The 16,047-nt window shown below is 32.7% G+C and overlaps 1 protein-coding gene and 1 long non-coding RNA gene across 2 annotated transcripts; one reads left to right on the top strand and one right to left on the bottom strand.

The window, feature by feature from the left end:
* Positions 1-398: 398 nt before the first annotated feature.
* LOC126661962 (vicilin-like seed storage protein At2g18540) lies at positions 399-1,259 on the bottom strand. Its single transcript, XM_050355847.1, has 2 exons — positions 1,089-1,259; positions 399-968 (listed from the first exon to the last, which is right to left on the bottom strand). The coding sequence occupies exons 1-2, from the start codon at positions 1,257-1,259 to the stop codon at positions 399-401; spliced, it is 741 nt and encodes a 246-aa protein (XP_050211804.1).
* Positions 1,260-10,086: 8,827 nt separating this feature from the next.
* On the top strand, positions 10,087-13,586 carry LOC126661254 (uncharacterized). Its single transcript, XR_007635588.2, has 2 exons — positions 10,087-10,394; positions 13,060-13,586. It is a non-coding gene; the product is annotated as an uncharacterized LOC126661254 (long non-coding RNA).
* The last annotated feature ends 2,461 nt before the right edge of the window (positions 13,587-16,047 follow it).

The raw sequence follows: 16,047 nt of genomic DNA, 5'->3' as shown, positions 1-16,047 counted from the left end.
AAGGGAACAAATACAATATTCTTACATCAGATTTATTGGAGCATTGTTTACATTGCTCCAAAACAATTTAAGACACACTAATTTAGTTCTTATAGTTTCAAAAGGCATTTTTATTAATTTTATTTATTAATTGAAATTTCTAGGAGATAATAATAATCCAAATAAGAAATAGAACCTCATTAGAATATAATTTTTTAAAAAAAAATTGTTAGTCGTTGTTAGGTATCTATTGAGGAATTCGGTTGACAGAGCTGTGAATCTCTTAATCGATCTTGGTTTGAGCTTATTGTACCATCTTTGGGCGGTTTCTGTCAGGGCGGTCGGAAAGACCCGACATAAGATTGCGTCCGAGACGCTTTGTAGGCCCATTGTTGCTGTGAATCAGGACGTGTGGTCCCTTAGGTCTCCTTTTCCGTTAAATGTTGGCAGAATGGCAGCTTCATGTTGTGGGGGATAGTTTCCTCCATGATTTCGGCTAATAGAGATGAGCTTTTCAGTACCCGGTCGTCTATGTCCAGCTCTTCAGCCTTCAGCTTCTTCAGGACTTTAGCTATTTTTTCCTCTAAGTCTTCATCTGCTACGTATGTGGTCTTGCTTTTCTGCGGTGATTCAGATGATTCGCCTTTGTCCTCTTGGTTCTTCTTTTTGGATTGCGCCTTTCTGGTTTCTTTTTCTTGCCTCCTGCTTTTTGCGGGGGCATCCTCCTTCACTTTCTCTCTTCGCTCCTCTATTTTTGAGTTGAGTCCGCTTTGGACATCGTCTTGGTTTTCTCCGTTATCGGCAGCATTCCCTCGATTCTCTTCCCCCAAATCCTTATTTCTATGGTCTCGCTTCTCTGGAGCGTCCTGCTTATCATTATTTATCCCATTGTCTTCTCCTCTGGTGGGTCCTTGGTGGTTTGGGTTCCTCGTGTTTTCTGCTCTTTGCCTCCGTTGAGCAGGGGGTGCGGTGAACTGTTCTCTCAATATCTTTATGGTTTTGTCATGGCTTTCGTTTGATCTTCAGGCCTCGTTGGCCATACTGTCTAAATTTGCTTGGAAAGCTTCCAGCATCTTTTTCAAGATTTTATGGTACACTTCTGGAGTTACCATGTTGGGTGTTTGCTCTTTGTTTTCTCCAAGGTAAAGGAACGCGATGGGATTGCTTCCTCTGATATGATTTGTTTGACACTGAGGAGTGGAAAATAAGGTTCCTCCAGTGTTGCTCCCGCCGGTGGCATTATGTCCGTCGTTCCCAGAGATAGTAGATGCTTTAGCCATACTCGAGCCATGGTGCCCGGTGATATTTATCACCTCGAGCGTTTATTGATGGTTCTTTGGGTTCATTGGTTGCTTGTACTTTAGGTTTGATCCATGAGAAGTCATTCCTTCAATAGAAGATTTATTTTTGAGTTCAGAAAAAGCTTCTTCTTATTCGAAGTTTAGAGATTTTTCCCACAGACGGCGCCAATTGATAGAGTTTGCCTTCTGATCCGGTAGGTAACCTCTAAAACAGGGTAGAAGCTAACCGGACGTTAGTGATCCGATTAACTCTCTGATGCTTACGTTAGTTTAAGCTTGAGCCACATTTTGAGTAAATGAATGTAATTATGTTTTTAGGCAATAACTCAAGCTCTTTATTTAGTAGTTGAGTGAATACCTAGTAGATTCTGAATAGGAAAGTGATCCTATTTAGTATGGTTTGATATTGAATAGGAAAGAGATCTTTTATTCAAGTAAAGAAGTCTTATTCGGGATAATCTTCCTGAATAAGCTTACCTTTTTAAGTTAGAGTTTGTGTCCAAATAGGAAAGATATTTTATAGATCCGGTTCTCGACGAATCCCTCAGGCGACGCGTTTTGTCCGAGTCCTCGGGGATTTTGGCTCATCTTCGGGATTCGGATAATTCTTCCTTTGATCTTCGGTCAAGACGAATCTCATGGATTCAGTTGCTGATATTATTTGGTTCTCGCCCTTTAGGCGAGAACTGATATTATCTTGAAGGGTTTGTCTCGTGCGACTCGGCTCCACTGTAGTTATGATAGGATCGATATCCATCAATACACATTAGATTAATCAAAAACAAATACAATCACATGTTTTTCAGTTTTCCAGTCTATCAGCGATTTGATTTTAAAATAAGAGTTTCTTTCATAGTAATCTTATTTGTGTTCCTCAACTTTCATAGTAATCTTAGTTTTAGCTAGTTTAGTTGATATCAATAAATATATTTCAGTTATTTTTTCTGTCAGATCCTATTAAAGTATTAAAGAGTCGCTCATTACATTACATTTGAGCAATCATATACAATGTGATTCTATAATATTCCAATCATACAAAAATAGACAAATTTACTATCATAAACGTCTTAATACATAAATAAAATTATAATTTTGATTGAATAGCCAAGTTGATATATTAAATTTACTTTTTATTAACTTTAACAACTTTATTTTATTCTTAATTATCATGAGTGACCACTTTATTTAGTATAAAATTTAATAGTATTTTTAATTTTGAAAATTAAATAATATTTTTAGAAGTTTCTAAAAATAAATAAATTTCATTGTTTATGGAGAAATTGAAATATTAATTTTGATAAAACAAATGTGAAATCGTAGAAAAACAGGAACTGGAGAGTGCTAGTATAGACCGACAAGCAGAATCCATAGGAAAACGTGATATCGTACGCACCCATTTCCTTACGACTATACGTTTTAGATTGCCCCCTCGTGCGCTTCTTTTTCTTTATTTTCCTAACTTTTCCAACCCTCTAACATTGTCATCATCGCCTTGCCTTTTTTTCATTGACCAAATTTTAGTTTTTTAAGCTTATCATTATGTTTTTACCACCACTATAATTTTATTTACTTATAATTTTAACTAAGTTTAATGTCTTAAAATAGGTATAACCTATTTTTATATTCCTGTATTTTTACTTTTTATTGATTTGGTTTATGGTCTATTTTGTTTTTTCTAGTTAGTCTCTATACTTTTTACTTTTTATTTATTTAGTGTATGCACTTCTGTTTTCGTCTAAATTCTTTATAAATTTGTTATTTATTTAATTTTTTTTAAAATTTTATTTTTTATTTACTTCGTACTTAATATACTTTTACGGACTAAATTATTGTGAAGTTTGATTATAGAAGGACCAAATAAACAAAAAATAAAAAATAAAAGTACTAACTAAAAAACAAAGTAAATCAGGGATCAATTAAATAAAAATTGAAAAATATAGAGACCTAAAGATGAGTTAAACCTCTTAAACATACCAAGTTTCTTTTTATGATGTCAATATTAGCCGATCACTCATTTATTTTGAAAAAACAAATCTTTTAAATTTGTTTCAGTTATAATCATCTCGTTAACTAGATTATAATTTTGATAAGTTTTTTTAAAATAAAAAAAATAAGGTTTAGTTAGAATTGAATATATTAAAAACGGTTTGATATGTTTTCTAAAAAACCGGATAATTAGCTAAAATTTAAAGGTTAATTCTAAAACAAAATCACGACCTTTACACGACGTTTCATAATTCACTTGTAGACTCCTAATACGATGTAGACTCTAACTAGCCCTACGTCCAACCAAACCTCTATAAATAGACACCTTAACTCACCTGACCGGAGGTAGCTCGCATAACTCTAGGATTCCCTTAGTGTTGGCCGAAAGTCAATTTTCACTATTCAAATAAGCTAATACGCTTCAATTAGTTAAGAACACATGCGATGCACATCGATCCTAAGATGGATTCTACATCCGGACTGCCAGAAAACAAGCCAAGGACTCAAAACGGTATTTCTAAGGACCCAATATCATTTCTTGTCACGTTTATTGCATATATGTCATATATGTTGAATCATGTGAACTAGGATGCATGTTAGTTTTTTTGTTTTCCTGTTTTTGCTATAATCGCTATGATCTTAGTCATTTTCCATGACTGCCACGAAATCGATTTAAAAATATGTTTATAGGATGTTTCCCCCAGTTGTAATATTCATATATTAAATATGTTCAAATCTGATGCTTAGAACGCATATAAAGGTTCAAATTGCCATGATTGTCATGATATTAATCTAAAAACATGCTTAAGATGTTAATTTACTGCTTTTAAGCATATGCTTCGAGTATGTTTATGACCAGACCTTACCCTACATTTTGTCTGCTCGTTATTGTGTTATTTTTGCATGAATCAAACCAAAATGACGGACTTTCGCAAACCAGTCGCGACGGCAGCGCCGTCACCATACCATGGCGTCATCGCCGCTCCAGATAGCGCCACATTTTTTCAGTTCCAGAGCCTCCAGATCCTCTAGACTCGATCTAGATCACGTTTTTGTGTTTCCAAGTTCGTTTAAACTCGGAATCGAACCCCTTTTTGGCCCATAGCTTTGTGGTTAGTTGTATGATCTTATTATATGTTGTCATAGGCCAGACCCAATGTATTTCGGGCATCAAATAATTTATAATATGCCATGCCAACCGGGCCTTGAAGTCCAAGCCCGCTAGAGACCAAAAACTTCTAGAAGCCATTCTGGGTTCGTTTGAACACGGAATCGACCCCAGTTTCAAAACAGTGGATACGAATCGACGAGACAAAGAACCTCCATTTTCTGACTGATTCTAGATTTTGATCACACAGAATGCCAGAAGAAAGACAAGTGTTAGACATTTCATTCTACGAGGTTAAAAAATATTTAGCCTTATATGTATATCAACTGCCCTTCTGTATGTTTGCATTGTTTATATGCTTTTCAAAGAATGTCCAGATCGCAATATGAACAGACTAGTGAACTTAACCACGTTAACGTATCATTAAATCCAGCAAGTTCAACAAATCACCTAAAAATCATAGGATTGCCATGAAAATGAGTTCAAGATGACTTAATAAAATCAATCTCACATATACATCCGGTTTAGGTTTTGTGCACGCAAAATGACTAAGACTCACCTCTGTCTATATGATAGAAACCACAAGGATCGGATGTATGTTTAAGAGTATTTGCTACATGCCCCACATACCAGTCTGCATCGAGCCATATGCGCATCTCACATGCTTTATCGCTTTCTAGACTTATTTACATTTCCAGCACATTATCTTATGGACTGCATGCATGTATGATTAAGATGAGGTAACCGGATATGTCTTGTAAATACAATACAATCGATAAGTCCAGTATAACAGTTTCGGTAATGTCCATCGAACCCAGTCTTTTGGTCCGATGTAAGGTGGTCTCACCCATAAGCATGAGAGATCTACTCAGTCGGTATAAAAGGCATTTTCTAGCTTAGCTAGGTGGCGACTCCATTTTTCAAAATCTTTCCATCTTTGAAATCAGCCATAAAGTTGGGCGAGCGACACTGAACCCCACTCTGCTCACATTATATTTTCTTCTTTTAATTATTTAGTTTGCATAAAATAAATGAACAAGGGTACAATTTACCCTCTCAAGAAATATCAAAAATGCCTAAATTCGTGAAATGGAGTAAAAAGAAAACCCAATAATTGCAAAAATTGGTCAAATATACTCTTTCTCTACCCTTGTTGTAATACCCCAAAATATTTAAGCATTTAATTGGACTACGTGCCCAGTCCTGTTTCGCCAGGGTGGTGATATTGGAAATAATTTTCGAGAAACTTAATATTATATTTCAATTCTAAAGTTAGAATTGGAATTAGAAGGAAAAATGTCAAGAAAAGCTCGAAATAAGGTACATGGACTAAAGTGGTAATTTAGCCACTACGACTTAAAATGGAAATTATTTCGCCAAGGTCCGCGAAATGTTATATAGAATAAGTGGTAAAAGTTTCAGGTCAATCGGAGACCTTTTAAAATTTGGACGCGGATGCGTTTTGGGCTAAATTGCAACTTTTGAAAAGTTCAAGGACCAAAGTGCAAATTAGCCAACTAAATCTCTAGAATAGTAATTAAAAGATTATTGATGGAAAATAATAATTTTGGGTTAGTATTATTTATATGGATATAAATAATACGTATGTAATTGAGTTAAAAGGATAATTTAACCATTTGGTTAAATTAGAAAGTTTAAAAGAAAAATGGTTTAAGTTAAAGAAGTGAGGGATCAAAATGATCTTTTGGCCAAAGTATATATATGAATCAGGAAGTGAAAAGAAGAATCGAGAGAAGAAGAAAGGGAGCAGATGAAGGAAAATGGCGATCATCGTCGATCCGCCGCCGCTTCGTCGTTTCTCGACCGAATCGAGCGATTCTCGCGCCGTTGGATCAAGAATTCGATCCTCTATCTTTTCTAAGGTTCAAATGAAGGTAATTTTGTTGTTTTGGGTGCTGTAATTGAAGAATTCATGGCTGTTATGTTTCGTTCGATTCGTATCAAACGTTATCACGTCGTTTTTGACGTTTTTGATGGTTATTGAGTTGAGATTTGTGTATTATTGATGTAGAATCATGTCGGAATGAGTTAGGGGTGTCGGAAGCATGTCGAGGAAAGTTTTGGGACTGTTTAAGGGTGTCTCACGACGTGAGACAATGTCTCACGACGTGAGACATGATCTCGCGTAGCAAGCAAACTTCCAATCGGCATAACTTCTTCGTTCGGACTCGGAATTGATCGATTCTTGTTGCGTTGGAAAGAGGAAAGGATTATCTATCTTATCAGCCCTAAAAATCAAGGTAATTTTGATGTTTGATTCTCTGGAAATCAATAGTTTAGGGCTGTTATGTCATGAACGTGTCGAACTAAACGTAACCATATTGTTTTGACGTTGTTGATGGATTTCGATATGGGTTTTGTGTTAAAGTAATATGAGAGTATGAAGGAATAGATTTAAGGGTATTTAAGAGGTTGGAACCACCTCGAGGCAGACTATTGGTCTGTTTAGGGTTTCTCACGACGTGAGGAATGATCCTCACGACGTGAGGGATGCCTCACGACGTGAAGCATGATCCTCACGACGTGAGGAAGGGTCCTCGCGACGTGAGAAACCATTCTCACGACGTGAGGGAGGCTTGGCACGATGTGCCAAGCGTGTTTCTTCATGGAAATTCCATTCCGAGGCCCGACATGAAGTACCCTAACCCGATAATAACTTTTGGACTCCGAAAATGTGATTTTTGGACGTCAAACACATCGCTTACGATTAGGGTTTTAGTATTCAGATGACGTTTATGAATTAAACGTACGGTAACTTGAATAGGTGATTGACGAACCGTCAAGCTACTAGACCGACGAGCGGGAATAGCTACGTAATCGAATGACGCATGGAACCTACATGATCGGACGATAATGCAATTTGGGATAGCGGTCACAGTGAGTGGCAAATTTACTTTCGCGTATTATTAATATAAAAGTTATTTTCATATATATACGTATATTGTTTATACGCATCGCATTACATATGATTGATTGAGATGTTATATGTTTTATCAAGTTTATATATGAAAGACTAGTATGTGATCCGAAGAAACTAGCTACCTATTGGGTGTCAATAGGCTATGTGATCACCAGTATTGAGTCAGTCTAGTGTGTTTGCATTTGAGAAATGATGTGACACAGCTGGGAGCTGATGATGATTATGAAATTTACGATTGGGTATATGATTTTGATACGAGTGAGCACTCGGCTACGGTGTAGTCTGGAGTCCCCGTATCTAGTGGCTGGGCCACCAGCGAGTTGGACTCGCAATTGATATTTACGATTGGGTTGAATGATATATGATTATTCGAGAGAGGTGTCGCATGCTAGGATATTAGTTTCGTACGGATCAAATACATGTTTATATGTTTTATATTATTGTTTTCTTGAGATGCGATGCTATATTCTTATGATAATACCATTAGTAAAATGCAGACTCACTCAGTATTTCCCCAAATACTGACCCCTCACCATTGTTGTTTTCAGGTGATCGGAGTCGGATCAGATAGACCATCTCCTTTGTGTTGGAAGTCGTTTGACTTGCACAAAGCACGTTGTCCTTTAGAGCTGCAGTAGTCCGTAGGTGTCTATATGAGATTTACGTTTATTTTCAAACGGTATTTGAAATATGAATTCTGATATAAGAAGCTGTGCGTAACAGTAATGTTTAACCGTTTTATTTCGTCAACCAATTACCATATGTGGGATTGGTAGTGACTGTGACTAGAAGCAGGGCAGGGCTGGATATGGGATATCGCACTATAAGACCCTAGCTATGACGAATCGTGTTTTAATGGTTTTCAGAAAGTAATATGAGATTTTGATATTTATTAATAAAATGTTTAAACGAGCTTTCTGAAAACGTTTTATATATAATAATATGTTTTTAATTGCGAAAAATTAATAACGATTTTAGGCTTGCTACGGGTTTCGGAGCTACCACTCCCATTCCCTAGCGCCAGTCGCGGCTCAATAATTTGGGTCGTGACACTTGTCTACTCTCATCCGCGTTTGAAACGCACTTCCCATCAAAAATAGTAAAAAATTTAAAATAGTCCTTAATATTTTTTTAATCTTATAAACTAGTACTTGAAAATTTTCAAAAAAATTTGTACAATTTTAATAATTCATATATTAAATACTATTTTAAAAATAAAAAAAAATATTTTATTGTATTTTTTTCATCCCCTCCACCTCACACCCACGAGAAACCACTGATGCACACTCACCAGTAACCACCGCGACTTCCGTATCTGCAAGAGGAGTGGTTTTTCTCCTCGCCCGAGAAGGAGCCACTGCGCCTTCTCTGGCGAGAAGGAGCACCGCTCCTCCTCGGATGGCGGCGGATACGGAGGCGGCGGCGGATTTTTGGTGGGTGTATGGCGGCGGTTTTTTGCGGGTAATGCGGTGACGGGTTAATTAAGATTAATTTGTATTAAATTTGGTTTAATTAATATTGAATTAGTTTTAATTAGTTTTAGTATTAAATTAGGCTTAATTAGGGGTAGAGGGGTCTTTTCACTCTATTTTTATTTTTTTTTACCCATTTTACCAAGTTGTGGGTTTTTTTTATCCCAGTTCACGAATTTACACCTTTTTTGATATTTCGTACCAAGTTGGGAGGGTGAATTAATCATTTGTTTTAAAATAAATAAATTATTAATTTGATCCCAATATTTTATTTAGAAAATGCTATTATATTTGTATATTATAATTTTACATTGGTATAATTATTCATGCTATTCTAATTTATTTAATTTCTATATAAAAGCGTCCTTTTTTTTTATTTACTGATATTTTTAATAACATTAGAGTAACAGTTTTAAATCTCTAATAAAATATCTTTATTTAAACAATAGTAATTTTATATATCTATTCAAAGAATATTGTATTTTAACTTTAAAATTTATTATATCCATAGCTATAAGCTCATTTACACTAGAAAAAAGGGGCATCCATGTTTCTATAATTTGGGGTCATCAAATAAGCTCTCAATTTCAAAAAAGGTTCAATTATGCTCCAAGTGTTTGAAATTTTGAACAAACAGGCTCTCCATATTGAAACCGTCTATGACCCTACGTTGCTATTTTGTTGTTGTTTCCATTAGTGACATAGATTTCCCTTAAATAAAAAGGATCATCCATTACCCTTATGATTTGGGATTAGGATCAAATGAGCACTTAACGTTCGAAAAAAATTCAATTTTGCCTCTTATATTTGAAATTTTGAACAAGTCGGCCCCTCAATTTGATACTTTATCTGACTTTATTCCTTCAATCCTACATTACTATTTTTTTTATTGTTGACATTAATGACATAACTATTAACTAATGACATGACTTCTATAAGAGTAATCTTTTACTAAGCTAACTCTAATCCTCAAATCCCCACTTAAATCATAAATCCCTAAACACCACAAATGTAATACCCCGTATTATTTGATAGTATTTATTTTCGCGCGTGTCCAATTTTTATTAAGTATGACCTCGAAAATAGTTATTAAATTCACGAGATGAATTTATAAGTGTGAAAATGTGATTTGGAGTGTGTTTTGCCTTAAGTTTAACTTTTGGCAATTTTATGTGTTAAATGTGAATTTTGCGATTTTACGCTAAAAATCGTCAAAATAATTATTTTAATTATTTTTAAAGGCCCAAAAATATCTTAATTCAGCCCATATGTTATGATTTAATGTTTTTGAATATTTGAGAAACTTGAGTTTATTTTGCCCCTAGAGTTCGATTTATTTACAAGAATGCCATAATGGCAAACTTGTAAATAAATGAAACATCAAACTAATATCTAGATATTTCTCTAGACAAACTTGATGCCCAAGTTTCTTAATCTTCTTCTTCATTTTTGCTAGACATATTCATTCACCATTTGAGATATCCATTGCCAAGCTCTCAACTAAAACACAACCTCCATTTCTTTTCATTTTTTCATCAAATTTCCTTAACAAAAATCATTGCAATTTTTCCGTAGATTAATAATCTACCAATGCATGTAGGATCAAGGTATACCTTCAACCTCAAATAATTATTTTTATTTTCTGATGTTGTTTGAGTTTTAAATACATGCTTAGGTTGTTAAAAATTGTGGTTTGATGTTTAAATAATATGTTCTAGTTGTTGTTTTGTTGGGTTTCGGTTTTAAAATAACTTTTCCGTGAAATTAAATTAATTATTTTAATTTTCTGGGCTGATCTAAATAGTGAGGTTAAATATGCTTTAAAGTGTGATTTTTGTGGATTAAAAATGTTAAACATTTCGGGTATTAATTTAATGGTTTGGAGTTCGATTTTTAATAGTTTTAAAGGCTTAAAAATCGCTTAAAAAGGATAAATAAATGGATTTTAAATTTCTGGAAATAAGTTTGTTCATGGTTGATCTAAATGTTGGGTTGATGATGAATAAATGTTTAATGGTGAATTTTTAATGGTTTGTTAATCGGGTTTAATTTTTATAATAGTTTAATCGGTAAAAAATGTTTAAAAAGGGTATTTTTGTTATTTTAATTTCTGGACAGAAATTATTCATGAAAAATGTATGAAATATATATGTTGATTATTTATGGAATTTAATTGATTTAGTTGAGGTGTTTTGACGGATTAATAATCGGTTTTGATTATTAATTTTTTATACGGTTTTAAATTGTTAAAATTATGAAAAATAATTTATTTTAATTTTGAGGTTGCTGTTTTTAAAATATTAAATAAAAATATGTATTGGTTGATTTTTGGGTGATTAAAATTGTGTAAAAATGATTTTTGAACGTTTTAACGGTTTTTAAATCTCATCGGAGCTTGACCAGAATCCGGCGACCGGAATTTGGTGACCGGAGTGATCAAAACATAAATGGGATTCTGAGTTTGAGAGTTGATGATTTATTGAATTTGGTTGGGTTTGGACTTGATTGTCAAAATTTGAAGTTTAGGGGTTAAAATGTAATTTTTGTAAAAATAAAGGACCAACCTGTAATTTAACCATATTTCCAGATTATTGATGTATATAATCTGATGTGAAATGATTTTGAGAATTTTAAAGAACTTTGATGATTTTTGAAAGAATTCGATATGTTTGCCGAAAACTAGAGTTTTTGAGTTAAATTGTACTTTTTCCAAAATTGAGGGATTACATGGTATGTTAGCCAAAATTTTCAGATTATGTAAGTTAATTATCTGAGATAAAATGATTTTGTCGATTTTGAAATTAATTTATTTACGAAAGGACCTAAACGGTAAATTTTGAAAAGTTTAAGGGTATTTTGGTATTTTGACCAAAAATGGAATTTAAGCTAATATGGGGCTGTTTTAATATATTTAAATAAATAATTTTGAAGTGGAAAGTATTACTTAATGGAAGAAATATATTTTATGTATTAAAGTATATTTATGAAAAGTGAATTATTTAAATGAATAAAAATATGGACTTATTAAATAAGAAATAATTTGAAGACTAGAATTAATTAATTAAATCTAATTAAGATGGTATAGAGTTAATTCCATAGTAGGATTTTATTAATTAAGAGAATTAATATTTTGATCCTAACTAGATTCGACAAGTTGTCGAGCTATCGAGTCGGAGGACCAAGGGAATTAACGGAGTAGTTTAACGGAACATTGACGGAGTAATAGCGTAGTTAAACGGTTTCTGTGAGTACATGTTTTTACATTTCGGTATTCGTAAAGTCTCTTATTTTAATATACTGTGTGATATATGTGTTGCGGTGTTATATGTTTACATGCCTTGTATGGATGTATGTTTTATGTATATACTATATGTATATATTATTTTGATATGCAAAGGTACACACATAGATTATGCATTTGCTTATGCTTGAATGTGTGTTACATCGGTTGGCTTCGCTATCGATGTCAGGATTGTGTGTGTGTGTTACATCGGTTGGTTTCGCTATCGATGTCAGGATTGTGTGTGTGTGTTACATCGGTTGGCTTCGCTATCGATGTCAGAATTGTGTGTGTGCGTTACATCGGTTGACTTCGCTATCGATGTCAGGTTGTGTGTGTGTGTGTTACATCGGTTGGCTTCGCTATCGATGTCAGGATTGTGTGTGTGTGTGTTACATCGGTTGGCTTCGCTATCGATGTCAGGATTGTGTGTGTGTTACATCGGTTGGCTTCGCTATCGATGTCAGGATTGTGTGTGTGTTACATCGGTTGGCTTCGCTATCGATGTCAGGATTGTATGTGTGTTACATCGGTTGGCTTCGCTATCGATGTCAGGTTGTGTGTGTGTGTTACATCGGTTGGCTCTCGATGTCAGGTGAATATGGTTGATCGGTTGGCTGTGCTATCGGTCCCATATAATTTATGTTTGTTGTGGATATGGTTGATCGGTTGGCTGTGCTATCGGTCCCATAAGATTATGCATGTGTGATATGTTGATTAGTTTCGCCATCAATGTAGATGAACGAATTTAAGAAATGTGGTTTAATTTAAAGGTCAACGTGTATGGTTGACTTCCAATGATATGGAATGTCTTGTCAAAATATGTTATGTACGAGTTCGAGCTTCAACTGTTTTTAAAACGTTTTCAAAGGATTTCGAAAATACATAAAGTTATTTTAAATATAAAACGGTTTTTAACTTTATGTAATATTTATTTGTAACGGCATGAACTCACCAGTATATCTGACCCACGTTGTGGAATTATTTTTCAGGATCGTTACCTGTCTTTTTGGACGAGACTTCACTTTGTTTGCTTCTCGAAGTCTCCTTGTTTGAATTGTGGTATTTTGTTCAGTAGCGCTACAATAGTAGTTATCCGCAGTAGACTAGTATAGTCTTGTTGTATACAAATGTTAGCGCATTTAAACTCTGATGTTTTGTCCCATCATTTATTTACTAAATGTTTCATACATTTCTATTTTTAAAGCGAAAAATTTATAGTGTTTTTCAGGCTTGCTACGGGTTTCGGAGCAATCACTCCCATTCCCTAGCGCCGGTCTCGACTCGAGATTTCGGGTCGTCACAACAAACCTTGAAAAATAAATTGAGTTGTATTCAGAATGTCCTCATGTTATCTTCTACAGCAAGGAGCACGCAAAATAAATAATGTCAAATACCTATAAAGGTTGTGTCAGGTTGTGAAAATTCTTTGAAAATTGTTTGCACCAAGGTGTAAATTAATATAAATGTTTATATTAATTTATAGCTGCCAAAATTATAAAATAAATTCTTTCTCTTAGTTACTTTTCGGTTAACCGGAAAATCATTTTCTCTCTGCCCATATTACTATTAATTCTAGATCTATTTTTTCTGCTTCAATAAGTCTTTTTTAAGGTGTTTGTTTGGATTTTATTTTGATTGAATTAATTATTAATGTTTTTTCGCACCTCTTTGATCTGATATTTTAGATCACTCAGGAATATTTAGTGTCTGTTCGAACTTTAGATTCATGTTCTTGTAAATCTAAAAATTGAAAAATAACTTATGGATCTATATTGAGGATAAGACTTGAAAAGTTTGCAACTTCAATAATCAAACGGTTTCAAGATCGTAGTTTCAGTTTAAACCATTTATGTATTTGCGTAATCTTTTGATGGTTGAAAAAGTCCTATTCGATGACTGTAATTACAACTTTCGTCATTATTTTAGAATAGTTCTTTCAATTTGTTAAAAAAAATTCATCTATGTAATTTTTATTCTCATCAATGGAAGTTTTAGCCTTTGACAAAAAAACCTAAAATTACTACAATAGTATATTGTATAAAATGAAAATGTAAACATCAAATTGAAAAGTTCTATTAAATCACGCTACGTATGCGCCGCATAATAATACACCATTTAAAAATTGAAAAATATTTTTTAAAAATTGAAAAGATCTAAATGTGTATTTAAAAATTAAATACATACAATAATACAGTACTGGTGTGTAGCATTACCATATCAGCGCCACATAGGCGTCTCATAAGCAAAATCACGTAGTTGGATATAATTGTAACGAAATTCTGTGTTTCTGGACAAATTTGAAAGGTTTGGATTTTCATGAAATTTTCATAAAAATTTTGATTTTTTTTAGTCATTTGACCAATAATATAAGATTTTTCAAAATGCACCAAAATTATCAAATTCACAACCAAAATCTGTCATATCCACACTAAATTTAAAATGTAACATTTATTTTTTCAAAGATAGAATTAATTCATGAAAATATTAGTACAACTAATGAAGGTTATATCACAATGAACACAATATGATCTTTCAAGTTTGAACTATCAAATACTAAACCAATATCCAAGTTAAGCAAAAAAAATCGAAAAGGAGAAAAATATAGACATGGATCCCGTATCTTAACACAACGAAGATCTATGCTCCTGCTGAGCGGGATACTTGGATAATTTTTTCCGATTTGACAAGTAATCTGCTCTATCCGACGAAGGCTAGTATTTTTGTTTTTTATTTTCAAAAAAAAAATTTATAAACCTCTCCATTTTTAGATCTATAAAAACATGTATCTAAAGTTCGAACGGACGCTAAAGATTATTGAGCGATTTAAAATATTGGATCAAAGAGATACTAAAAGACCTTAGAAAATTATTCAATTAAAATAAAATTCAAATAAATACTTTAAATAAAATTTATCGAAATAAAAAAAAAGATTTATAAATAATAGTATTATGGACGGAAAAAAGATGATTTTTCGTCCGATCTTTAAGAAGATGAAAAAAAAGAATTTTTAGATAAAAAGGAGAACATAATAGTTAGAAAGAGAGGAAACCGTAATATGACCTGAATATAATATTACTAAATCTATCAAAATTGATAAATAATAGTATTATGGGTCCGGCAGTGATTTGTGGTGGATTTTTTTATAAATACAATGTTTTTTTTATTAGTTTTAAATTAAGTTTTATTTTTACTATTTTTATATTTATTTTTGAAAAGTAGGTCAAATATGTAAAAAAAAATTAAGTTTTATTTAATAATCTATAATTTAATTTATGTGTATAATTTTTTTCATAAATCATATTAAAATATTATAAAAAATTCTTCTCTGTTTGAATCTAACAATGGAAAAAATAAATTTAATAATTTGAGTAAAGATGTAATTATCTCATATTTGTAGGTTGTAAAATTTATGTGAAACGTAAAATAGTTTTTTAAAATTATAATAATCAAAAAAATATATTTTTTAGGATTAAATTCATAATAGGAAAAATGAATTTATCTACCACAAATTTTAGATTTTTTTTAAATATATCAAGATCTTTAAATCTTATCAGTTTGATCCACCATCATTTAAACTTTTGCCAAATATACCCACGGCTGATTTGGGTCAACTGACGAAACGCAGGGTTGTATACGCCACATAAGATAAATTTTGCATACTTAGACGAACAACATTGCGCCAAATTATCTCAAAACGAGTTATGGGTATATTTGATAAATATCGAAAAAATAATGTTTCAAACTGACAAAATTTAAAAATCGTGGTATATTTAACAAAACCACTAAAATTATGGATAGATAAGTTCATTTTTGACTTTATAATATATATATATATATATATATATATATATATATATATATATATATATATATATATACACTAAATAAAATTTATGGATCCGCTGCTGTAGGTAACTTTACTTATCAATCATGCCTATTTCTAGTAGCGTTGTGATACGGAAATTTCAATTACGAGA

Source organism: Mercurialis annua, linkage group LG8, assembly GCF_937616625.2.
Source record: "Mercurialis annua linkage group LG8, ddMerAnnu1.2, whole genome shotgun sequence".
In the NCBI taxonomy this organism is placed as follows: domain Eukaryota; kingdom Viridiplantae; phylum Streptophyta; class Magnoliopsida; order Malpighiales; family Euphorbiaceae; genus Mercurialis; species Mercurialis annua.
The sequence above is the reverse complement of the archived record's forward strand: the minus strand, read 5'-3'. Positions and strand labels throughout refer to the sequence as shown.

Excerpts from the sequence above, each read along its gene's own strand:
- LOC126661962 (XM_050355847.1), bottom strand. The coding sequence starts at position 1,259 with ATGGCTAAAGCATCTACTATCTCTGGGAACGACGGACATAATGCCACC. Across the intron at positions 969-1,088 it reads AAGAGCAAACACCCAACATG|ATATTGAGAGAACAGTTCAC; the intron begins GTAACTCCAGAA and ends AAAACCATAAAG.